The sequence below is a fragment of the Nymphalis io genome, chromosome 11, assembly GCF_905147045.1.
Source record: "Nymphalis io chromosome 11, ilAglIoxx1.1, whole genome shotgun sequence".
NCBI classification, from domain to species: domain Eukaryota; kingdom Metazoa; phylum Arthropoda; class Insecta; order Lepidoptera; family Nymphalidae; genus Nymphalis; species Nymphalis io.
In genome coordinates, this window is record NC_065898.1 from 2,319,364 (window position 1) to 2,346,100 (window position 26,737).

Below are 26,737 nucleotides of genomic sequence, written 5' to 3' on the forward strand. Positions count from 1 at the left end.
ATAAGGTATTAGTCTGTGGTTGACTGTCGTGAAATTTACGTGTGTTCAGGAATTCAGGTTTTGATTTTGAAACCACGAAACATTTGTGGCAAAAAGCTTAATTGATATAATATACAAAACAATATTAATTTTAATCATTTACCATATATTAATTTGTTTTATAAATCTTTAAAATTAGTAAACAGAAGTAATACAAAACTTAAAAAAGCCAAAATGAGTACAACCTCAAATTTAATTGTTTCATCGCCACACGTGAAATATACTGATGATTACATATTTTCTGAATACGAATATAACGAAACATTAGTAACAAAAACGGATAATGAAATTGTGGTAAGTAAAATGATATGATTATGATATTTGTATAGAAATGCGCCGGCTGTTATTGATTGGTTTTCCTGGAAACTCACGGAATTTATTCGATGTTTGAAGCTAATATACAATTTATTAACATAAAATATGTTAAATAATGACATATATCGCTATTACATATTATATAATATATATAATAATTTCTATTAATAAAATCAATGGTAACAACATAGTAACTGTAAAGTTAAAAGATTGCTCAACTTCAAAAATTAATGTTAGTTTAATTTAAATAATATTTTCGCAAAGTATTCTAGTTTTCATTTTTATTATTAGACTACCTTACATATAATACCGTACCATATACCTTACAAAAATACCGTAAAAAAATTAAAGAAAGTATTTATTTTATTATTAAATGGATTTTAACCTTTTCTAGACATACATACACATCTAAATTATAAAGACAGTTTTTCCAGCTCTATATTCAAATAGTTATTTGATATTTTAAAATTGTGTATGTCCCAATGTGTTTTTCAGTCTAGCAGTATATAAAACTTATGGGTATTTTTAAAGTAATTGGTAGGTAATAAGTAGGAAGTTGAAATAGTTAAGCTTATAATATAGATAATACTTTAAAATTTTATAGGCTACCTTTAATGTAATTTTAAAAGTACCTTATTTAATACTTAAAGTAAAAATATAAATTAGTGGTCCACTACTGGTCAAAACTCCGTCTGATGTTTATTCAGCCTTGATGCCATTTAGGTGATATATGTGACTGAGTTTTTGTCATTTTTCCTCCACTGCCGAGCATGCAATACATAAATTAAAACAATTATAAATTATTGGTGCTTGCTCTGCTTTGAAACTGCTGTAATCATTCTGCAATCTTTGGTTAAGTTTCATAAGTTCAGGTTCATATGTTGTAGCCATTAGGTCAATCTCTCAATATTACTTAGTAAATTAATGATTATATGTTTTTACAAGTTTATAAATTAAACTACCTTTTTAGTTATTTTAAACATGTTGTTAGAATAGTATTATTATTGTAATGTAATTGCAATAACATTTATAGTCCTATATAAATATGTATGTTGTTTAATACTGTTGCTAAAAATATTTTTTATATTGAAAGTAACATATTTTTGTTATATTTAGTTTAAAATATTATTCATGGCATAATTTGTTGTCTGTATAAGTTAATAAAATAAAATAAAAATACAATTTTATTGTTTATTAATTTTTTTACTAATTTGAGTATTTGTTTTGTTATATCTTATATATAGCTAAAAATGATATCCTTATAAAAATATTGATTTATTTTTGTATTTCAATAGGCCAAGCCGTACCGCACATCATTATCTATCCGCACTGGTCGGAAAATAGGAAAAGTAGGAGTGATGTTAGTGGGCTGGGGTGGTAACAATGGGTCTACATTCACAGCAGCTGTACTTGCTAACAAGCATAAAGTCACATGGAACACTAAAAATGGTCAAATGGATTCCAATTGGTAAGTAAGGAATAAACTAATTTGATAGCTAAAGGAAAAAAATTCTTTATGTATTTTAGTGTTACTTATAGGCTTTGTGTACAAAGAATATTTTTAATTTATAATAGGTAGGCGAACTGGCAAATGGCAAAAGGCTTCAGATCGTAGGTGGTCACCACTGCCGAAATTGGCTTTTTAATATTAGCCATTCCTTACATCATCTATGCTCCACCAACCTTGGGAACTAAGAAGTTATATCCTTTGTGCTTGTAATTACACTGGCTCACTCACCGTTCAAGCGGGAACACAACAATGCCAAGTACTACTGTTTATCGTATAATATACATTCTGATTATATTACTAAAATTTAAGTTTCGTGTACATGGCGTCGCTACCTCTTCGGCACTGGATCGCAAGTTTGTATTAAAATAATGAAAATCGTACGGGCCGAGTGCGGGGCGCGTTGGCACCGGCTGCCGTGCTCCGATTTTGTGTAAATTAACGTCCAAGCTTTTCGCCTAGTTATCACGTCTTAATGACCGATTTTTTTACACACGATAAATTTATTTATTGTTTCTTTTTTTTAATCAATTTCAAATCATCATTCATTGTTTATTAACTGTTGTTAAATTATACTACGGTTCACTTATTCTATGCGGGAATTTACGGTTAACACGCGCTACAGGCGTAACAGTCGCTTTTGCGTCTGTGGTTGCGGTTGCGAGCTGCAAATTCGCGTCCAGAGTTTTCCGCCATGTGCATGAATCCTATTAAATGTTTTTATTCAACAGCATTTTTTGTAAACTAATTTTTATATTAGCTAAATATCATCATAAAATATTCCTCCATTTATTGTAAACTAGTTCCCGTCCGGATTTGAAGAAGCGAGGAGTCAGGTGCTAGGTAAAAGTAGCCTATGTCCGTCCTAGGGGTTCAAGCTTGCTTTGTACGAAATTTTATCAAAATCGATTAAGTTATTTAGTCGTGAAAGCGTGACACACAGAATTACGTTTGCATTTATAACATGTTTATAGACTTTAATATAGATATTAGTATAGACTATTCAATTATAACTTTTTAAATATGTCAAAAGTAGGTAAAGCATATTCAAATGCCTTAAGTTATATATTTTACTCTTCTTATTTATTAATGCTTATATATTATATTATGACTAACAGTAAAAGTCATTTTTCTATGATAACATATTTTTTATAACACTAGCGTTTTAAGTAATCATTTTAGCATTAAGTGCTTTTTAAATAAAGAGATGAAAAAAAATCATATTGTAGAGCATTGCATTTTGTATGCTTTAGTATCGTTTGTTGTTTAGGTTGGGTTCCATAACACAAGTGTCGACGGTACGTCTCGGTATCGACGAGAAAGGGAAGGATGTTTTCGTAACGATGTCAAAACTTCTGCCGATGGTACATCCCGATGATTTGGGTGAGTATTTTTTTAATTATTATATATGCAGCCAACCAACTTGCAATGTATATATTATCTGTCCTAAAAATTAACACTTTTAAATGTAACAACATTTACATTTATAAATATTGTTACTTTTACTAAAACCATACATCGCAATTATAGGCTAACGATGAGTTAGCCTATAATTGCAATTATACAAATCTAGTTTTATTCACTCCAATTTATGAATTTTTAATCAAAACAATAAAAAACGATGTATTAAGAAAATAAAAATTAATTAATGAAAACAATGAGAAAATTTAAACTAACATAATATGATAAAAGTAAAACAAAAAAATATATTGTGGAAAAATACCTGACGCTATATTTGTGGTTGTATACTTTGTAACGTTAATATATATACACGTAGTGATTGATGACGATGTCGTGTTCCAATCGATTATGGCTGTTCTAAGCGGAGGCTGTCCAGGAGGTATTAAACAAACACACTAGCACTCTATTCCACCACTTTCATAATCCGATGAGACGGCATTCCTCCCGATTTCAGCGGCGTCCTAAGCCGAGGTCCGGCCTCACTGGAGGCACCCTTAGGATGTCCGTTTCTCTTGAGCCCCTTGTGTTGCTCGCAACATCCGGCTGAGTTTATCTCGCCCTTCCCGTCCGGTGACGCTGGCCAGTAGGGTCAAGAACAACTAGAGAGTTCGAAAAAAAAGAGTCGGCACGCTAGACACGCCCGGAAAGATTTCAGTCGCACGGAAATGTGAACGCTGTCAATTTTTACACCTGTACTGTTACTGAGAATTTTTCTGACATCAAAACTTGACAAACTCTGTTATACCGAAAAGTTTTGACAATTGCTAGTTATCGTAAATATTTTTTTATTTTATTTTATTAAATAGGAAGCCAACGCTGTTTACATTTTTGTAAACAAAATTTTTGTATACAATTTTGTTTGTTGTTTGTTGTTGTTTTTCTTATTCTAGAGTACAATTTTAAGTAACCTTTAAAAAAACAAAATTACCTAAGATATTGAGGGAATATATGGTGTGTAGCCAACACTTAGTGAGCTATTTTTGTAACGGTGTTTATAATATCAATAGGCGGTACCTTCGAAGATATTGGCGGTATTTAATGGTACTTCAAAGAGAAGTGGATACTAATGTTAATTGACATTATCCACCATCTTTGACTTTTAGTCGTTTCTATGTAATAATGTAATATAATTTATGTAATAATAATTAACACTCGTATTCAAGTTTCTGTATAGCCTATATATTATAAAAATCAAGGATTGACCACACGATCAGGAGCAGCGTTTCGTTACTGTGACAATTGCGACACCCAATAAAATCAAATTTGTTGTTGTTTGTTCGTAATTTCATTTTTATTTCATTTATTAAGATTAAGAGAGAGTAATAACACCAACTCGTATGAGTACTTCCATTTTTAAGGGAAAATATTTAAAGTAAAGTAAAGTAACAGCCTATGAATGTCCCACAGCTGGCCTTTTTTTTATAGAATAGGAAGGCGGATAAGCATATGGGCCACCTGATGGTAAGTGGTCACCAAATGCCCTTAGACATTGGCATTGTAAGAAATGTTAACGATCCCTTACATAGCCAATGCGCCACCAACCTTGGGAACTAAGATGTCCCTTGTGCCTGTAATTACACTAACTCACTCACCTTTCAAACCGGAACAAAACGTTAACAAGTACTGTGGTTTTGCGGTAGAATATCTGATGAGTGGGTGGTACCTACCCAGACCAGCTTGCACAAAGCCCTACCACCGGTATAGCCTCCTCTCCTTTTTTGAGTAGAAGGTTTGTAGCTTATGCTTATTATGTTTTATATGATTATATAACGCGTAACATAAGGTAACAATATATATATGACACAAAGCCTTGACCTATTAGCCAGTGTCCTGATTCCGTCGCGCAGGTATCGAATACGCGCATATACGACGCGGTGTAAAATCGATGTCGGATAATTGGAATTATAATTTTGCATGCATTGATCACTTCGTTACGTGATATATTGATTGCGAGTATATAAGCTAGAGTGTAATTAACATTCAGAACGGTACATTTTTTAATGAATTAAATTTAAAAAAAAAGCTTTGTACTAATACAATATCAGTTTTAAGTGGATCTTTTTTTTATTTATATCCGGCGTTTAGCTAAGAGGCCATCTGACGGTAAGCGGTCACCACCGTTGATAGACCACGTAAGAAATATTAACCATTCCCTACATCGCGTGTACCACCAACCACAACTACGATGGTACTGGGAACTAAGATGTCCTTCGTGTCTAGTCAGACTGTCTCAATCACCCTTCAAACCGGAACACAAAAATACTAAAAAACGCTACTTGGCGGTAGAATATGTCATGCGTGGGTGGTTGATACCCAGACAGGATTGCACGAAGCCATACCAACAATTAAATGATCATTTTTAGGAAAATACGTATAATCCGGTTGAACATGTGGATGGGGCTTAGCTATTGATATAATATCACCCAGTCTTATCTAGTGCCGAGTTATGTACAGTTTAGATATGTGAAATTTATTTCAATAGTGATCGACGGATGGGACATCAGCCCATTGAACCTGGCAGAAGCCATGGTCCGCGCCAAGGTCATCGACTACGAACTCCAGCAGAAGCTTCGCAAGGAAATGGCGACAATGCGCCCCCGGCCCGCGATATACGACCCTGACTTCATTGCAGCTAACCAGGTCAGTTCTAACTTTTTAATTCAAAATTTTAATGTTCTATATTCGAATATGCTCTTACAAGTGCTTTTGAGTCGTCGTTTTATAAGGTCACCGTACTTTATATTATGTGTAGCAACCAACCCCCAACGATCACAGAACAACAGTAGTAGTTCATCAATCGTAATGTTTACATACATGTTATAATTATATACAATTTAAGGTATGCATCCTGAATGAAAATCAACGATTACCTAACTCCAAGCTCTTATCATCATGTAGATACATAATATTATACAATATAATAAGCCTCAGTTATGCATATTTTTTTACATTGGCTTTTAATTTATTTATTGGTAAATGTAAGGATGTGGTTCCAGCATAAAAAATTTCAACTCACTTGTGTTAAAAGTGAATTATGTCCCCAGCTCCACCTTCCACTTAATGCCAATCGGCTTAAGTGGTTCCTTGCGAAAAATTAAGAATTTGTTGGTTCTTTTTTTTTAAATACTTATTACGTTGTAACCAAGTTCTTTTAAGCGCGTGATTAGTCAAACAGTGCTCTGTCTTCGAATGTCAAAACAATTATGACAGAAAGAAAATCAGTGTTTAAATAACAGCCGCTAAGCAACGATAATAAATAAGGTGTCTCCTGTTTACATGATTTTTTGTTAATTTAATGATATAATAGGCATATCCACATGATGCGGTAGCATGCGTAAGCGATCCCGTGGCGCTCCTCGTTAAAACGGAAAGGGTACCGCTGGTTTTTTGGTGGGTATTCCGATGTTCGGGGCGCACTCGGTGCCTCGGACATCGGCGGACCCCACATACCCCCCCCACTGTTTTCCAGCGATAAAGAAAAGGTATCCATATGATAAATACGTAATTTTCGTCGACTATTTTACATAAATGTGAACTATTATTATAAAATTAATAAGATAACCCTTGTGTCTGTATTTATACTGTTTCACTCCCCCTTGAAATGTAAGGGTTAGGGTTCCTATCTTCAAAAGAATTAGATCATTGAATCTGTATATTTAATACATATTAAACAAGTTTGCACAAAGGGTCTTGGGTGTACTTCCGTTTAGCCCATACGTTCGATCGATGTGAGTGTGCGGTGCGCTGATAACGAATATAACATTCAAAGTACCCGCAAAATTGTTTTCAAGTTCAACTCGAAGAAATATTTTTCAGTGTTTATTGCGATAAATATTGCTGCTCGAGAAAATGTTTCCCACAAAAGTTAGTAAGGTGTAGGTTTTAAAAAGATTCATCATCATCATTTTTTGTTTAATACGTTTTTTTTTTTTATATGCCCCGGAAAGGCAAATGACTCTACTCCACCTGATGGTAAGTGGTAGTAGAGTCCAAACGCGACGACGGCCAGTACAGTCGGGAAGAATGTTCTGTACTAGCCGTCCCCGCCTTGATTGATAAATAATAATAAATAATTTAGTAAAGCCAGCAGTTGGTCTATTCACGTTGTTGGTTTCATTATTTCCCATCTGTTACTTATGTCTGCTTCTATATTGGGATCGCCAACAAATTCTCGATATAAGTTTACGTACTACAAGTCGGCGTTGATGACGTTACGTTTTGGCACATCCGATTAAAATCTGCGTGCGATCGCCAAATATTGTGCTTTGTAACCAACAAAGTTAGTATTTCTAATTATAATTATAAAAAAAATTATATTTATAAACTAAATTGAAAATGGTCGTCAAAGACATTAGAATCTAAATGTTGTGTAATTACATATAACATTGATGGTGATATTAATTAATAACTATTTCTAACTATTAATAATATTATAAATGCGAAAATGAGTTTGTTTATTTGTTACGCTTTCACATCTTAACTACTCAAAACTACTTAACCGATCACCATGAGGCTTTGAATTCACGTTGTTAGGTGTACTAAAAAGTACGTACTAACAACTCTCCCCCACGCGAAGCCGGGCGCGGAAGCTAAAATAAAAAAGAAAAGTATAGTCTGTATGTCCCAATGTATGTAAAGGCTTGAAGTTCATAACAATAACCATCCGACATCAACTAAAGTTTGTGAAAACACGTGCGAATTTCATTCAATAGAGCAGATTTCCTCACGATGTTTTCCTTCATCTCCGAGCACGAGATGAATATTATAAACACAACTTAAGCACATGAAATCTCAGCGGTGCTCGCTTGGGTTTGATTTCGCAATCTTATTTTAGGATTCACGTGTTAGACCACTGGACCAACTTGGTTCTAAAACGAGTTAGCTTACAAAAAATGACTATTATTCTCAGAAATTTCATTCAAATTTCAAAAAGTCTTTAAAATGATATCGCTTTATTGATTTTATAAAACTGTTCGAAATTTTATCTAAATACTTAGTAATATTTAATGGCTTGTGGTTTAATAAACTTTATCATAACTATTTTCAATACTAACGCGGTAACAAATGCAGTCTCAACTGTCACTATAGTGTAATTAAACATAATGGCTCTAAGACATTGGTACTATATAATTAGCCATATAATTATTATTCTACATTAGTATTACCAGCAATGTTCCTTGTGTATGTAGTTAATTACTAATTCTCCCATGCACGATTTAAATCGAAAGGATTATCGTTCTTTGATAAAACAACCCGTATACTACAGATTTTATTGTAATTGAATTAATTATTAATTTCAAAACTGTAATGGTAAGCTCTTGGTAATAAATGCTAAGCCTCGGTATCTAAATGGGTTATCCAAAGTAATAAAAAAATAAAAATAAAGGCAATAACACATTAAAAAAATGAACAGTATTTACTAAAAGTACGACGTACAACAATGTAGTAATATGCTTGATTTAAGTCTAAAAGAACTAGTAATTTTTTCAATATATGCATCGATTATTATATATTAAAAAAGTTGCAACATATTTTATTAAAATATATAAGTTACTTGTAACAGTCGTGAGATATACATTGTACATATTAACACCAACGAATTCCGTTTAAATCTGAACGCGACAAACGCGTGTAAATAGCTTATTCGTACGTCAGTACAACTTGCTATGTTACAGTGTAGCCGCCATTATTCACACTGAACTTGAATTAATACGATTTTCGTATCTAATGTTCAAGGAGTAGAAAACATAATCCCCTTACAGAGTTTCACTATTTAAGTCCTTATTCGAAGTGTTACGGCACGTTTCAGAACATGAACTAGAAAGAGCCTTGAAATTTCTAAAGCCTCATTAAACTTTGATAAAGTTCAGTCGAGGGGAATTGTATAATCGGTTTCTTTTGCTTGCTTGTTTCGTTTGAAACTTTGAAAGTGAGATTGGTAATTTTCCATCGCGTAATAGGCCTTTGTATTTTTTTTAATTGCTTTTTGTTTTTTTTTTTATTGAAGTTGGTGGTTGTGGATTTTAGACAAAGACTGCGGGTTCGGATTTTTAAAAGTACGCGTGATTTTTACGTGTTTAATTAATGTTTATTACATATTCTTCGACGTTAAAGGAATTGTATAGTATAGGAATATTAGTAATATTATAAATGTGATAGTGTTGTATGTTTTTTTGTTGTCTGTTTGTTTAGTCGCATGGATGATATTGAAAATTGAAGGTTTGTTTCTCCTTCTTTATAAGAATAGGCTATAGTTAGGTATATTATATATATATAGTTAAATTATTCAACGTTCACGAAGCGTTGATCGTAAACGAAACATTTTGCATAAACCGATAAGTACCGACACGTTTATCTTGAACATGAAATATTCATAATTTGTTTATAGGTATGGATCGTGGTAAATAAAATCTTAATGATATGTAGAGAATGATTGCTTAGTTTCATCATGTACGGTCTGGTCACCGTCATCCACTTACAATTTCTATAGTTTTTATTTTATTTTATAAATCCTTAGTCTTGTCTATTTGTTTTTGCTTTTTCAATGTGTTTTTGCTTTGTAAATGTTCATATCAAACAATCTATGAAATGACTTTTGACGTTTATTATTTATCATGTGCACGATCGTACATGCACGATTTTAAACAATGTTTTTCGTATCAACTTTTTTTTAATCTAGCTCGAAATTAATGAGGGATTCGTTTATTTACGCAATGCGTTCGTGATTTGTTCACATTTATGATTTCTGAGGAATTATTCTCTCTAATTCCTGCTTCCCCCTTCCTTCTTAAGTCCACGCGAGCTGGTTCTCGATGTCACCGCCTAACTGTGACATCAATTCCATCGCGAACAAAGAAATTTGGCAACTCCTTTCTTTGTCGCACTTCCAAAAAATGGAATTCCTTACCAGCTCACGTGTTCCCCTCCTCTTACAACCCAGGTTCCTTCAAACGAGGCGTGAAGAGGCATCTTGCGGGCCGGCAAGGCGAAGGCGGCTAGTGCAGAACGTTTTTCCCGTCTGTACTGGCCGTCGTCGCGTTTGGACTCTACTACCACTTACCATCAGGTGGAGTAGAGTCATTTGCCCTCCCGGCGAATATAAAAAAAAAAAAATTTAAACTTTAATTGTATTTCATAGACCTAAGTAGAAAATAAGGGTCTCGTTTTTCCCTCTATGGTACTTACAGAAAGCTAAGAGATTGCGATTATCTATTAAAATTGTCTCATTAGTGAAAAATTTTTCTATAGCCCGTCCGTGTATCTAATTCATTTTCTAGATAGATAACTGTTTAGTTAAGGGTTTTATCTATCTTTTGGCCGATCTCTGCTCAATACATCTTACAATCGAGATGTTAATGTCCCACTGCTGGGCTAAGGCCTCCTCTCCCTTTTAGAAGAGAAGGTTTTAGAGCTTATTCTACTGTTGAGTACGAGTAACAAATTAAGCACATGAAAATTCAATGGTGCTTGCCGGGGTGTGAACCCACGATCATCGGTTAAGATTCACGCGTTTTAACCACTAGGCCATCTCGACTCTAATAAAAGCTTTAATTGTAACAAAAAAATAATGTAAGTCAAGTGTACTGTAAAAGTACATACTAACAACTCTCCCCCACGCGAGGCCGGGCGCGGAAGCTAAAATAAAAAAGAAAAGATAGTCCGTATATGTCCCACTGTATTATGTAAAGGCTTGAAGTTCATAACAATAACCATCCGACATCAACTAAAGTTTGTGAAAACACGTGCGAATTTCATTCAATAGAGCAGATTTCCTCACGATGTTTTCCTTCATCTCCGAGCACGAGATGAATATTATAAACACAACTTAAGCACGTGAAATATCAGCGGTGCTCGCTTGGGTTTGATTCCGCGATCTTATTTGTGGATTCACGTGTTAGATCACTGGACCGTCTTGGCTCTAAAACGAGCTAACTTACAAAAAAAGACTATTGTTCTCAGAAATTTCATTAATTGTGCTAATAATTTATTTATACTATTAAAATATTCAATTTCAAATCTCCTACAGTTGACACTACATATGGTCCAAACATAACATTTGTAAGTAAATTAAAAGTAACTAATGAGAAAAGGATATTTTTAAATAAGTCTACTGTACAATTAAAGTACATGGATGCTTGTTGAGGATTCGAAATTTCTAGAACTATGTGTTTAAAACGTAGTGTAGGAGGCCCTGCGGCAAGGTGGTCCGACAATTTAAAAAAGTTGGCAGGTATGGGATATATGCGGTCTGCCCAAGATCGGGATGATTGGCATTCTATGGGAAAGGCTTTCGTCCAGCAGTGGACGTCAAAAAAATGTTTAAAATGATTTATTGATTTTATAAAACTGTTCGAAAATTTATCTAAATACATACTTAGTAATATTTAATGGCTTGTGGTTTAATAAACTTTATCATAACTATTTTCAATACTAACGCGGTAACAAATGCAGTCTCAACTGTCACTATAGTGTAATTAAACATAATGGCTCTAAAACATTGGTACTATATAATTAGCCATATAATTATTATTCTACATTAGTATTACCAGCAATGTTCCTTGTGTATGTAGTTATTTACTAATTCTCCCATGCACGATTTAAATCGATAGGATTATCGTTCTTTGATAAAACAACCGGTGTACTACATATTTTATTGTAATTGAATTAATTATTAATTTCAATACTGTAATGGTAAGCTCTTGGTAATAAATACTAAGCCTCGGTATCTAAATGGGTTATCCAAAGTAATAAAATGTAGTAACATGCTTGATTTAAGTCTAAAAGAACTAGAGTACTTTGTTCAATATATGCATCGATTATTATATATTAAAAAAGTTGCAACATATTTTATTAAAATATATAAGTTACTTAGTAACAGTCGTGAGATATACATTGTATTAACACCAACGAATTCCGTTTAAATCTGAACGCGACAAACGCGTGTAAATAGCTTATTCGTACGTCAGTACAACTTGCTATGTTACAATGTAGCCGCTATTATTCACACTGAACTTGAATTAATACGATTTTCGTATCTAACGTTCAAGTTCAATAGAAAACATAATCCCTTTACAGAGTTTCACGATTTAAGTCCTTATTCGAAGTGTTACGGCACGTTTCAGAACATGAACTAGAAAGAGCCTTGAAATTTCTAAAGCCTCATTAAACTTTGATAAAGTTCAGTCGAGGGGAATTGTATAATCGGTTTCTTTTGCTTGCTTGTTTCGTTTGAAACTTTGAAAGTGATATTGGTAATTTTCCATCGCGTAATAGCCCTTTGTATTTTTTAAATTGCTTTGTTTTTTTTTTATTGAAGTTGGTAGTTGTGGATTTTGGACAAAGAGTGATTTTTACGCGTTTAATTAACGTTTAGTATATATTCTTCGACGTTAAAGGAATTGTATAGTATAGGAATATTAGTAATATTATAAATGTGATAGTGAGTTTGTGTGTTTGTGTGTTTTTGTTGTCTGTTTGTTTAGTCGCATAGATGATATTGAAAATTGAAGGTTTGTTTCTCCTTCTTTATAAGAATAGGCTATAGGATGGATATATCGTAATGCCTGCTGCAGGTGTTAAATCATTCAACGTTCACGACGCGTTGATCGTAAACGAAACATTTTGCATAAACCGATAAGTACCGACACGTTTATCTTGAACATGAAATATTCATAATTTGTTTATAGATATGGATCGTGGTAAATAAAATTTTAATGATATGTAGGGAATGATTGCTTAGTTTCATCATGTACGGTCTGGTCACCGTCATCCACTTACAATTTCTATAGTTTTTATTTTATTTTATAAATCTTCAGTCTTGCTCGTGCATATGCTCGTCTATTTGTTTTTGCTTTTTCAATGTAGATATGATATGTATACGATGAAATATAAAATTTCGACAGACTTATAAAAAATATAAATTTCAATGTTTTATCAAAATACATCGAAGGAATGTATTTTTTATTTTTAATATAGGTATATAGGCGACCTGATGGTAAATGGTCACCACTCGCTATACACTATACATTGGTGCCGTTAGACATATTAACCATTCAACCAACCAATGGGCCGCCGGCCTTGGAAACTAAGGTGTTTTGTCACATATGCCTGTAGTTGCACTGGGACGCTCTTCTTTTCAAGCGGAACACAACAATACTACGTATTGCTCTTTGACGGTAGAATATGTGATGTGTGGGTGGTACCTACCCGGACGGGCTTGCACTAACCCCTACCACCAAGTAGGAACGACCTCTTAAAGCGGCTCGCATTATTTTTTTAAACTTCATATAAATAAATATATTTATGCAATCGGGTGATTAGCTACTAGAGGTGAAACGCATTCGTACCTCTTAAATTTTTATGTTTTGTTTTGTAAATTACCGCAACATTTCATTGATCATTAATTATCACTTAAAATATAATTAAAGTAGGTTTAATTGAGCATCACAAAGGACTTGTTGTACCATAGTTATTGATTCGTCGCCGATGCGATTATATGTTTACAAAATTACACGTTGTAATGTTTTACAAACATGTACATATTATGTCGTTATAACGTCGTCCGATCTTTAATAGTTTTAAAACATGGCATTTGTTTAGTACTATTCGGTTACTGTTCGTTTCAAGAAAACAATGGTAGACGAGTAAATTGATTGCAGTGTGAGTAAATAAGAGTGAGCTTCTTTCGCGTGTGAGAGGGAGAGGGGAACTCTCGTTACTTGATGTTGCCATTATATGTTATCAGTTTTATAGAAATCACTGGTGGCAGGGCTTTGTGCAAGCTCGTCTGGGTAGGTACCACCCACTCAACAGATATTCTACCGCAATACAGCAGTACTTGGTATTGTTGTGTTCCGGTTTGAAGGGTGAGTGAGCCAGTGTAATTACAGGCACAAGGGACATAAAATCTTAGTTCCAAAGGTTAGTGGCGCTTTGGCTATGTAAGCGATGGTTGACATTTCTTACAGTGCCAATGTCTAGGGGCGTTGGTGACCACTTACCATCAGGTGGCACATATGCTCGTCTGCCTTCCTATTCTATAAAAAAATGTCCTTTTTATTAATTAAATATGTTTTATTCTATTTACCCAGGTTTTCCTTAATTTTCCTGTTGTTCTTCAAGTTTGTGGTTTTGCTGTGGCGATTGTTTATTATTATTCAATATCGTCAAGTCACTATTATTAATTCATTAAATTTCATTAATTAATTTTGATCTTTGGTAAATGAACGTATATTATTATTGTGACCTCGTATAAAACTTTGTATGACATAATGTTTATAAAGGAGTATAAATTGTTGTATAATTAATAGTGAAGCGTCTCATAGTTAGAAAATTTTTATTCTGTTCTAAAAAGATATAAGCGCCATTAATGACATCATAATATATACTGTGGAATTGCCGATGTCTTTGCTGCACTTTGAAATTATTAAAGAAATTTAACTATAAGAATAGCATCACTGTGTTTGCCTATAGTTATTTCATTGTTCAATTTGCTCTTAGTTATTTCAATTATGGAAAAATAGCATTTTTTTTACATCCAAATTTCAAAATATTATACTCTATTATAGAAGCAAAATCAAGGCTCACTCAATTTTTTTTTTAATCGTAATTTTACACGATCATATAAAATGTAAAGCTTTAATGGTAACAAAAAAATAATGGTAACTGGTCCACCTGACCAGTTACCATTATTTTCGCCACCGCGCATAGACATTGATATTGTAAGAATTAACCATACCCTACATCTCCAATGCGTCAACCTTGGGCAGTAAGATGTTGTCCTTCGTTCCTGTAGTAACCCTGTGAGTCAGTGTACCTTATCCTTGAAAATGGAACACAACAATACTAAGTACTGCAGTAATATTTCTTGTTATATATTGATTCACGTATTTTAGGCGGATCGCGCAGTCAACCTCATCCCGGGAACTAGATATGAGCAATATCTTCAAATTCGAGCTGATATAAAGGACTTCCGGGACAAGAATAAGCTGGACAGGGTCATTGTGCTTTGGACGGCAAACACTGAAAGGTAACTGCATTTATTTTATTTTATATATGCTACGATAAATTGTAGACAGGATGGACAAGTTCGAAAGCGATCGTGTGAAAGAAGAGATTGACGTTGATAGCACTGTCGCTTTAATTTTTACCAGCACGGTCTATTCGTATCAATAGGTTATTAATAATATGATGATTAAATTTTAAAATTCGAATTTAACGCGTTTTCATTAACTCGCATGGTCTGTGGTTGAATTTATGTTTTGTCCTTGATATATATTCTGTGCTCAGTATCTTTCAAATGATTCATTCTTCTTTCATAATAAATATTCCAAAAAATGTAGGATTTTTTTTTATGTTTACCGATACGGGTAATAGTTTTTAAAGTGGGCATTTTAGGATATGTGACACTACAAGGATACCAATGTAAAACATAAAAATATATATTTACATAAAAAATAAAATTATTATTCCATTTTTAAGAAATTTACTGGCCAGTTATAAAACACATTTATTTTGAAACATGTTGATGGTTCGTGCATTATCCGATAATTTCTTTAATAACAATCAAATTCTCGGATGCTAATTTAAATGGTAATATAGACAAGTGATCATCTTTGACAAAATCTATACTAATATTGTAACTTCGAAAGTGAGATTGTATGTTTGTTTGTCTGTTACGCTTTTACGTCTTAACTAATCAACCGATCCCTCACGTGCTATGGGGTACAGAAAGACATAGTGTGCCTAACAGATACACTCGCCTAATGCGCAGGCGAAGCCGCGGGCGAACACTATTTTAAAATTAACATTTTAAAATTTTCACACATTAACTGTACTGAAAATATTCAAAATACTTAATAAGAAGCTAAATTTTAACACACACACATAGGAGTCATAGGTGTATGTAACAGCCTGTGAATGTCCCACTGCTGGGCTAAGGCCTCCTCTCCCTTTTTGAGGAGAAGGTTTGGAGCTTATTCCAACACGTTACTCTAATGCGGCTTGGTGAAATACACATGTGGCAGAATTTCAGTGAAATCAGACACATGCAGGTTTCCTCACGATGTTTTCCTTCACCGACAAGCACGAGATTAATTATAATCGGAAATTAAGCACATGAAAATTCAGTTGTGCTTGTCCGGGTTTGAACCCATGATCATCGGTTAAGATTCACGCGTTCTTATCACTGGGCCATCTCGGCTTTTTTAAGGTACATACTATGATGATATAAACATTGCATTCACCATCACAACATTATAATTTTCCGCTTCGTAAAGTCTCACGTAACATTGAACTTGCCGCAACGTTAATTATATCGACGGGATCATATTTCAATGACCATACCCGTTATTCGACTTTGAGCCATGACGCAAATGAATAGAATTCATTATTCTTTTTTTTATAGAATAGGAAGGCGGACTAGCATATGGGCCAAATGATGATAAGTGGTCACCAACGCCCATAGATATTGGCATTGTAAGAAATGTTAACCATCGCTTACATCACCAATGCACCACCAATCTTGGAAACTAAGATGTTATGTCCCTTGTGCCTGTAATTACACTGGCTCGCTCACCCTTCAAACCGGAACACAACAATACCAAGTACTGCTGTTTTGCGGTAGAATATCTGATGAGTGGGTGGTACCTACCCAGACGAGCTTGCACGAAGCTCTACCACCAGTAAAATTCTGTGCACTCGAAACAGTTTTTTTTCTTTGGAAATAACGCAGCGTGTCCGAAAGGAAATGTAATGTATGGTTTCATATCAAACAATCTATGAAATGACTTTTGACGTTTATTATTTATCATGTGCACGATCGTACATGCACGATTTTAAACAATGTTTTTCGTATCAACTTTTTTTTAATCTAGCTCGAAATTAATGAGGGATTCGTTTATTTACGTAATACGTTCGCGATTTGTTCACATTTATGATTTCTTAATTTAAACTTTAATTGTATTTCATAGTCCTAAGTAGAAAATAAGGGTTTCGTTTTTTCCTCTATGGTAATTACATAAAGCTAAGAGATTGCGATTATCTATTATCTCATTATATTGTCTCATTAGTGAAAAATTTTTCTATAGCCCGTCCGTGTATCTAATTTATTTTCTAGATAGATAACTGTTTAGTTAAGGGTTTTACCTATCTTTTGGCCAATCTCTGCTCAATACATCTAATACCATCGAGATGTTGATATTGAATAATTAATTTCCAAATAATATTCAAATACTATTTGTTTTTCATAATTCCGTTTTTATGTGAATAGTCCTATCGATATTGTGATTAGTTTTGAAGGTCGACTATAAATAGATTTTTACCGGCACGCGTGCATTACACGGCACGATTCAGCCTTGTAATGGTCATGTCATTTTGAGTTTATGTTTCGTATCGAAACCAACTAATCCAAATATCTTTTGTCAATAGCTATACTTGCTTACCAAAGGATTTGTGCGAAAGGCACTTAATAAAATATAATTTGAAATAGTATACTGACTAAAAAAGTTAAAAAAAAAAAAGTAAATATTATCCGGTTTTGTTCGTTTGTTTTTAGGAATTACCCATATTTCTATTTACCCCGTCCAATTAAGCGTAAAGTTTGTTTTGGAAGTGGAAGTAAAATAACTAAAGGGAACTTGTGGTCTTAACAACGCTAGGCGGCTCGTAAACCATTCCGCTATTGACGCTTGAACTTGAACTTGAACTATGTATGACATTTTATTTGCTTTGGCCACGGCGGCATAGTATAGCGAAGGTGATAATCGTAAAATAGAGCACATGTTGGCGCAAACACAAGTGCACTCAATTACCTCACTCTTGTAATGTATTACCCGGAAATGATTCAGGTGCAGGACTGATATTGTAACTGCATCCACTTTTAATGTACGATTTACCGCTGAGAATTTCTTGGCATACGAAAAAACTTTTATTGGCCCAACGTTGGAAACAAACATTTGATTTAATAATATGCTAGCAAACAAGCTAGCCACTAGACTAACGACGAGATACATATTTAAAATGCATATGGTAATAGATGTTGTGTTGTCATGCAGAGACTGTTTGTCATATTCCTTTATTCTAAGTCTATATGAGTATATATTGATATAATATGAGCGATTATCGCATTGTCGGTGCGCCCATGTCAAGTTAGAGCTTGCAACTCCGCGAATTGTTGCGTAGTCACGTAAATACTGCGTTCCCCATACATATGTATTATATGTGAACGTAAAATTAAACTAATAATTGTCGTGACGGTAATAATTTCTAAAAATATTGGCCAGTTAAATAATAAATACCTCTTTCTTTCGTTAATTTAAGGACAGCAATTATCATTTTATAATGGAATCGTTCTTATCATATTGTCAAGTATTTTATTGCTTATTAACGCTTCTTTAGATATCTCTAAGAATCTCTACCAATGAAATATTATTGAAAAGTTCCGATAACTCTTTGCTACAAATTAATATTATTTATTATCAAAATTTGCCACTACACTCGAGTGGAATTCCGGCTTGGTGAATAAGTGAACCAGTGTAGCTATTGACACAAGGGACATAATATCTTAGTTCCCAAGGTTGAAGGCACATTGACAATGTAATGAGTGTTTAATATTTCTTACAGCGCCAACGCCATTTGGCGGTGGTGACCACTTATTATCAGGCAACCCACTTGCCAGTGTGCTTATCTATTAAAAGTAGGTCCAGTAGCAAATTTGAATCATTACTATACAAGACGACGGGACGGTTGGCGTGGTTGGTAGATACTTGCCTTTCACGTCGAAGGTTGTGGGTTCGATTACCACCCAGGACAGACATTTGTGAGCATGAACATGTCTGTTTGTCCTGAGTCTGGGTGTAATTATCTACATAAATATATATTTACAAAAGAAAAATAGTATATGTAGTATATCAGTTGTCTGGTTTCCATAGTACAACCTCTGTTTAGTTTGGGATCAGATGGCCGTGTGTGAATAAATATCCCAGAATATTATTAAGATTAAATATAGTGTAAATCGGAATGTAGAATCTATCGTGAAGAACCGGCAAGAACCTTTCTAGTTACTCTTTTCATCGATCAAATAATATCATATAGACATCAGAGGCTGATAAGCTAGAGATACTAAATAAGCTATGTAATGGTTAATAACAATATATCCGCCCGTTGACGCTGTAGAGACCATTAGGACCAACAGCAACTAGACAGTTCGAAAATATATATATATTTATACAAAGGTGTAAAATACTTATCGGAATTTATAGGTTCTGCGACGTTACCAAAGGTGTTCATGACACTTCTGAGAATTTGGAGCGTGCACTCCGTCAGAACAATCTCGAGATATCGCCCTCTACGATATTCGCACTAGCCGCTATCGATGAAGGGGTGAGTAAACAATAGTAGTACATATACATGATACATATACATGGTACATATACATGGTACATATACATGGTACATATACATGGTACATATACATGGTACATATACATAGTACATATATAGATGTGCATGTGGGAGCATTTCATTCGATACGTTAGAAAAACTAACGATTACTTCCTTCAACGCCGTTTTTGAATCTTAATTTGAGAAGTGTTAATTGCTACAGTAAAATAATAGAGAAGTCACTTGTACATGTAGAATAGGCTTGAAATTATTTTAATTATCATATTGTTCAATTCAACCGTTTATCTAAGCATTTATTTCAAAACCTTATGGAAAAAAATGATTTTAGTTGTTGAAAAATGCGGACTTGATACCTGAAAGTATTCTCTACCAGGCAAAATTTCATTCATTTTGGCTAATCATATGAAGGTGGTACTAAACAACATTAATATAACTCTTTTGATTATGTCGACCATTTAAGTGTGTGTAAACAAGCATAGACAAGCTTTGCATAGACAAGTTTCAGCTTTTTCGTATTTATTTGAGATGTGTTCAATAAATATTAAATATATGTGTAAAATTCCAGTGTTGCTACATTAATGGTTCACCGCAAAACACGCTAGTTGATGGCGTTGTTGAGCGAGCCGAAAAAATGGGCGTCTTTGTAGCCGGAGATGACTTTAAGTCCGGTCAGACTAAACTCAAGTCTGTACTTGTCGACTTCCTGGTTTCGGCAGGTGAGTACGATTCGGTTAATTTAAGCATTTTTTTTAATTATAAAGAATTCTAGCAATTTTTTAATTAATATTCTAATTTTCCTCTCAAAATATGTGCTAGGAATGGGCCCGATTCGATTATAGCTCACGGGGACGGGATTTATTTGCACATCGCTATTCGGCCTGTGTATTTTCAGATTAATAATTTGTAGGTTAGACTGTTGCAAAATAGAAAATTGCCTTAGAAATTAGAAATATTTATGTGGGTTTGATTGTTAACATTGCAAATTACCTTACAAGAGAGGATTTTACGAGTAAAATTGTAATTTCGGATTGACGCCATTTAAAAGAATATGACAATTGACATATCTTCCTTCAAACGAGGCGTGAAGAGGCATCTTGCAGGCCGGCAAGGCGAAGGCGGCTAGTGCAGAACATTCTTCCCGACTGTACTGGCCGTCGTCGCGTTTGGACTCTACTACCACTTACCATCAGGTGGAGTAGAGTCATATTTGCCTTCCCGGCAAATATAAAAAAAAACTCATATTGCGAAATTGCAAAAATATACGATGTACATGAATCTAAGACTAACAAACCAATAGCTCTTAAGATATTAGTTTCATGGTGTTTATTTTGGTACAGCAAGAAATCAATTTAGTATTTGAAAGATGGCTTTCGAAGCTTTTTAATTTATTAAGATACAATGCTACATATTCGTTACCTAAACAAAGCTTCAAGTTAAAGAGTACCCTGGGAACGAACTGGTCTATGGCGGAATCAATTATTTATCTTTCCCAAAGTACTTTTGGCAAAGCCGAAATGGCCTAGTAGTTAGAACGCGTGAATTTTAACAGATGATCGTGGCTTCAAACCCGGGCAAGCACCCCTGAATTTTCATGTGCTTAATTTGTGATTATAATTCATCGTGCTTGATGGTGAAGGAAAACATCGTGAGGAAACCGGCATGTGTCTGATTTCATTGAAATTATGTCACATGCGTATTCTACCAATCCGAATTGGAGCAGCGTGGTGGAATGAGCTCTAAACCTTCTCATCAAAAAGAGAGAGGAGGCCTTAGCCCAGCAGTGGGACATTAACAGGCTGTTACTGTAAAGTACTTTTACACATTTAATTTATTATATGAAAAATGATGCGCTGATAGTGTGTATTAAGTTTGAACGTATCTTTGTTGATAGGTCTGAAGCCAGTGTCGATCGTGAGCTACAATCATCTAGGTAATAACGACGGCAAGAATCTGTCCGCTCCGAGACAGTTCCGCTCTAAGGAGGTAATAGAAGTTTTTTTTGGTGCTTCTTTATGCTGCAGCGTTGTAGCAAATTTGTCTAATATGGTAACACTGTAATCAGACGAAGGAATATAACATCTTAGTTCCTAATTCCTTTCCTTAGTAATTTTGTTTTTGATGATGATGATAAAATACCACTGAATATAACCATAAAGATTTTTTTATCTTACCCTAAATGTTATGTAATTGTTAAAAAAATGTTTAATATTTATATAATAATGCATAAGTTATATATTTAGTCTCACTCGGCTCTATAATTTATTAAAATGATATATTTCGTCTAATAAATAAATAGATGACGTAAGTGATGTCTCTGGTTCCAGATATCGAAGAGCAACGTGGTGGACGACATGGTGGCCTCCAACGCGCAGCTGTACGCGCCCGGGGAGAAGCCTGACCACGTGGTCGTCATCAAGTACGTGCCATATGTCGGTCAGTACTCATTGTTTTTTTTTTTTTTAGAATTAATGCATTTCAATAAAGGAAAAGGTGTTGTATCTTATGAAAGATTTCAAGATGAAATCATAGACAATTTTTAGTACTTTTTATAGTTTTGACATATTTCTAATCGAGGTCAGAAACACTAATTTATTTATTAAACACGTTGTGTATAAGAATTATTATACAGATAGTAGTAAAATTATGTAAAAGCAAGGAATAATTTAAAAAGGCACGCTTCACACTTTTGAATCACTCAGTATTTTATTTCAGCTTACGAGAAAGTATGAAGAAAAAAAAAGGAATTATGATATGTAGAAATATAAAAGCCCAATTTACAATTTACATTTGGGCATATAATTTATTAAGTGCATGTATTACGTGAATATGTAACGCGTAGGTGACTCCAAGCGCGCCATGGACGAGTACACTTCGGAGATCCTGCTCCACGGGACCAACACGCTCGTGGTGCACAACACGTGCGAGGACTCGCTGCTCGCCGTGCCGCTCATACTGGACCTCGTCGTGCTCACTGATCTCTTCTGCAGGATCTCCTACCGCAGGAACGACTCCGAAGGTACGTTACAAAGTACCACTGTGTTATAAAAGAAAATAAATTTGTCCCGCGAATACAATTCTCAGAGTGTGCTGCGCGAGGCATTCCTCGGCGGCCATGTTCGGCAGCCGAGGAATGCCTCGCGCAGGGGCAAGGGCCGGATGACGACGGTCCTCTGCGACAGTGTTATGTCCCGGGAGATCCAACTAGGTCGAGGCGTCACGGATGTGACTGCGAGGGTGGCGCTGGTTTTTGGTGGGTATTTCGGTGCACTGGAATTCCAGGCGCCGGCGAGGCCCACGTACCCCCATCACCACCTCACGGGGGAAACGCGCTAGGGCGTTTTTCCCGCGAGGTCGATTAAAAAAAAAAAACAGACCCGCAACCTTCACCACGCCCACGGCAATCGGCACCGCTAACGGCGTCCCCTGTGCCGCAGAGTGGGGCGCGATGCACAGCGTGCTGTCGGCGCTGGGCTACCTGCTGAAGGCGCCGCTCGTGCCGCGCGCGGCGCCCGTGGAGCACGCGCTGGCCGCGCAGCGCGCCGCGCTCGCCGACGTGCTGCGCGCCTGCCTCGCGCTGCCGCCCGCGCACCGCATGCGCCTCGAGCACAGGGTACGCGCCTCGTTGATGGCGCTTTTATCCATTTTCGTTTTACTCGCAGACTCCCGATTACCGATTCGACGACGTCCCCTGCTATATTACTTAGACTTGACGAGATGTCGATTCAAAATTAGAGTCGTTTATGTATCTTTATTTTGTTGCCTGTCGTCGTTGCAAAATATGAGTACCCGATCTCCCGTGATCGTTCCAGGTTCCGTTCCTGATGTCGGATCTGCGCTCGGGCGTCATGTTCGAGTCCTCGCCGCCTCCGAAGAAACAGAAATTAACTCGAGAAAATGGCGATAAGTAAAATATTTAAATATATATGTTTATATATACATGGTTGGATTCTAGAACAGAATATTTATTTGTTTTGTCTCGGAGATATCGTTTATTGTTCCTTAGTTATGCGAAGCACAAACGGTTAGCCGCTTTGAAAGCGTGACATTAACACACAAATATTATATTTCTTACAGTATTCGATATGATATCTTATATTTTTTTTTAAGTTGTGATTTTGTCTAAGACTACATTTCTCTGTTCCAAATTTAAAATAATTATATAATTTAGGTAATTTATTTTGTATTTATATTTATTAAGTTTCACGTTTTAGATAAATTGTAAAAACAATATAATTGTGTAATAGAAGTGTTTTCGGTAATATAATATTTTATGTTTATTTCGGCTGTGGTTTAGTGAATTATTATTTCGAATAGAAAACATTATAGTTTAGTTTCCAACATAGTTATTCTCTTACATTCCTAATTTATGAAAAATATTTAAAAAATATCGAATCATTTTGTTTTATTTCATATAGAACAAATTAGTTTGTGAAGGAAAGTTTAAACATTGTATGTATGTATGTTTAATTATACTATATTTTATAAATTTTCTAGGAAGCTTCTAAAGTTATATATTTTTTTCTACTATAAATAAACTCCAACACTATTTGATGTTTCGATGTCTTTACAAAACTTGTATATATGTCTTAATTATAAAAATAGATTTAAAGTAGAGTGGATTAAAAATATTGAAAAAATAAAATTATGTTCAATTAAATTTTAAATTGAAAATTAAAATCCATTCTCCATGTGTCAATCTTATAAATTGTTTTTACTTGCAGTCTAGTTCAGAAATCTTTAGTTACTGCCAATATTTTTATAGTCGATTTATAAACAAAACAAAATTATATTTATACAATATAAAAAAATAAATAAGAGATATTCTTTTTCGATTTCTTATTAATATTTCAAGCCTGAATGGTGCAAAACTTTTGCCTTCTACAAGAGAAAAGATATAAATTAAAAAAATAGTAATAAGATATCTACATATATAATAATAATCTCAAAAAATCTCTTAATAATAAATCAGTATTAAAAATAATCTGATGTATAATGTATTATATAAATCCAGTATTTTTTAATGTAATAGGTTTTTTTTTGTTTAAATGCATTTATAGAATTACATCTAAATATTTATCGTTAAAAAATTTATGAATCGTCTTAAATAAACCAAAGTTGTGTAATTTGGTCGTTTATTTTGAAATTATTTAAAAAAGATATATTTATAGAAAATTGATCTAAAACTAAGTGAATGCTCTTGTAAAATATATCAAGTCTTACAATATTTATTTATTGTATTGAATTGAATTAGAAAAAAAGAGACAGATACACTATAAAAAAAGGGCGAGGAGGGTATTACATAGTACCGCTGTAAGATGTTACGTAGTATTGTTTTTTTTATTTCACATTTATTTAAGATTTATATAAGTTTCAGTAATGTAAACAGTAGTTTATTACAAAATTCCTATTTGTGTAGTATTTCCAAAGGCGTGTTGTTAATTGTACGCACTTGTATTGAAATAAACTTATTCTTGAATTACATCATGATTTTTAATTAAGTACCTTGGAATAGAAGCACTGGGCTAGTGCTTATTTAATGTTTTTTTTTTTACAATTAGGCCAGCGTTTGATCGTTGACTTGCCTGATGTTAAGCATCGACACGGTCTAAGATGTAGCACGCTTGCCTATAAAAGAAACGTGTTTATTATTTTGATCCTAAATCATATAAATATGAAAATGAGTATGCTTATTTCCTTGTTACATGAAACAGAAGGTGAGCCAGGATAGCGAAAGAAGTGTTGTGTTGTTATAAACAATATTCATTAAAGAGGCAGAGTAACCACCCTGTTCAAGTTCAACAAAAATTATGATCATTCATTGTAAATACATCGCTTTTTATACAAAAGTTAAATCATTATAATGTCGGTAGTTGTAAAAATCATATCACGAAGTTAAATAACATTAAAACAAAATTTATAATCAAATTAACTTCAATAAATATTAGGTTATTCTAAATTATATACGCGTTGGTCGTAGCGTTGAGTTTAACACTCGGCCATCCTGAAACTGCCGTGTCCCACGGCTGGTAGAGTTTTCACCGGCATCGGATGTCTGGAAAAAAAAGCAGTACAAAAGTATATCGTTTCATATTAATGTATTGTTACTAATTAGTAATATTTTCTTCTGTTACTTATAATTGAAGACTTTACCAGTGACATATTTTAGTCACACGGGCGCTTTTGTCACACGGGCGCTTTTTGTCACACGGGCGCTTTTTGTCACACGGGCGCTTTTTGTCACACGGGCGCTTTTTGTCACACGGGCGCTTTTTGTCACACGGGCGCTTTTTGTCACACGGGCGCTTTTTGTCACACGGGCGCTTTTTGTCACACGGGCGCTTTTTGTCACACGGGCGCTTTTTGTCACACGGGCGCTTTTTGTCACACGGGCGCTTTTTGTCACACGGGCGCTTTTTGTCACACGGGCGCTTTTTGTCACACGGGCGCTTTTTGTCACACGGGCGCTTTTTGTCACACGGGCGCTTTTTGTCACACGGGCGCTTTTTGTCACACGGGCGCTTTTTGTCACACGGGCGCTTTTTGTCACACGGGCGCTTTTTGTCACACGGGCGCTTTTTGTCACACGGGCGCTTTTTGTCACACGGGCGCTTTTTGTCACACGGGCGCTTTTTGTCACATTTGTTGTTTGTAATAAGATGTACCTCCTAACTCGTAATAGACCTCGTGTATCAAATACGATTTGTTCTCCGTGTATAAATAATCAATAACCCTAACGGACACGAAGGCATAATTACATTTTTTTATATTATATTAATATAGTTAAGAGTACAGGAAAACTATTTATAAAGTCATTTGAATCTCAATTAACACCTATAACGTCAATGTTCAATTTATTTGTCGTGCAAAACGAAACAGATGCGGCGGTGGTCACTAAGCTTACATGATTTTGATTAATCGACGTATGGCCTATTATTAAATCTATGTCGGGTAGATTGTCCATTAGTACAATATTATCAACATTTACCTTTATCTCACATTTACGTAAAGAATGTA

At 34.5% G+C, this 26,737-nt stretch overlaps 2 protein-coding genes across 2 annotated transcripts in view; both read left to right on the forward strand.

The window, feature by feature from the left end:
- On the forward strand, positions 1 to 25,202 carry LOC126771606 (inositol-3-phosphate synthase). The gene is made up of 12 exons (XM_050491588.1): positions 1 to 333; positions 1,650 to 1,822; positions 3,132 to 3,244; positions 5,805 to 5,962; positions 15,217 to 15,350; positions 19,582 to 19,702; positions 20,289 to 20,439; positions 21,615 to 21,706; positions 22,048 to 22,156; positions 22,563 to 22,739; positions 23,158 to 23,333; positions 23,533 to 25,202. Exons 1-12 carry the CDS (start codon positions 214 to 216, stop codon positions 23,629 to 23,631), a joined length of 1,623 nt encoding a protein of 540 aa, XP_050347545.1. The 5' UTR covers positions 1 to 213; the 3' UTR covers positions 23,632 to 25,202.
- The window catches only part of LOC126771590 (zinc finger and BTB domain-containing protein 17-like), a 299,967-nt gene that overhangs the window by 46,152 nt on the left and 227,078 nt on the right, over positions 1 to 26,737 (forward strand). The window lies entirely within an intron of this gene.

Excerpts from the sequence above, each read along its gene's own strand:
- LOC126771606 (XM_050491588.1), top strand. The coding sequence starts at position 214 with ATGAGTACAACCTCAAATTTAATTGTTTCATCGCCACACGTGAAATAT. Across the intron at positions 1,823-3,131 it reads GGTCAAATGGATTCCAATTG|GTTGGGTTCCATAACACAAG; the intron begins GTAAGTAAGGAA and ends TTTGTTGTTTAG. Across the intron at positions 23,334-23,532 it reads GCATGCGCCTCGAGCACAGG|GTTCCGTTCCTGATGTCGGA; the intron begins GTACGCGCCTCG and ends TGATCGTTCCAG.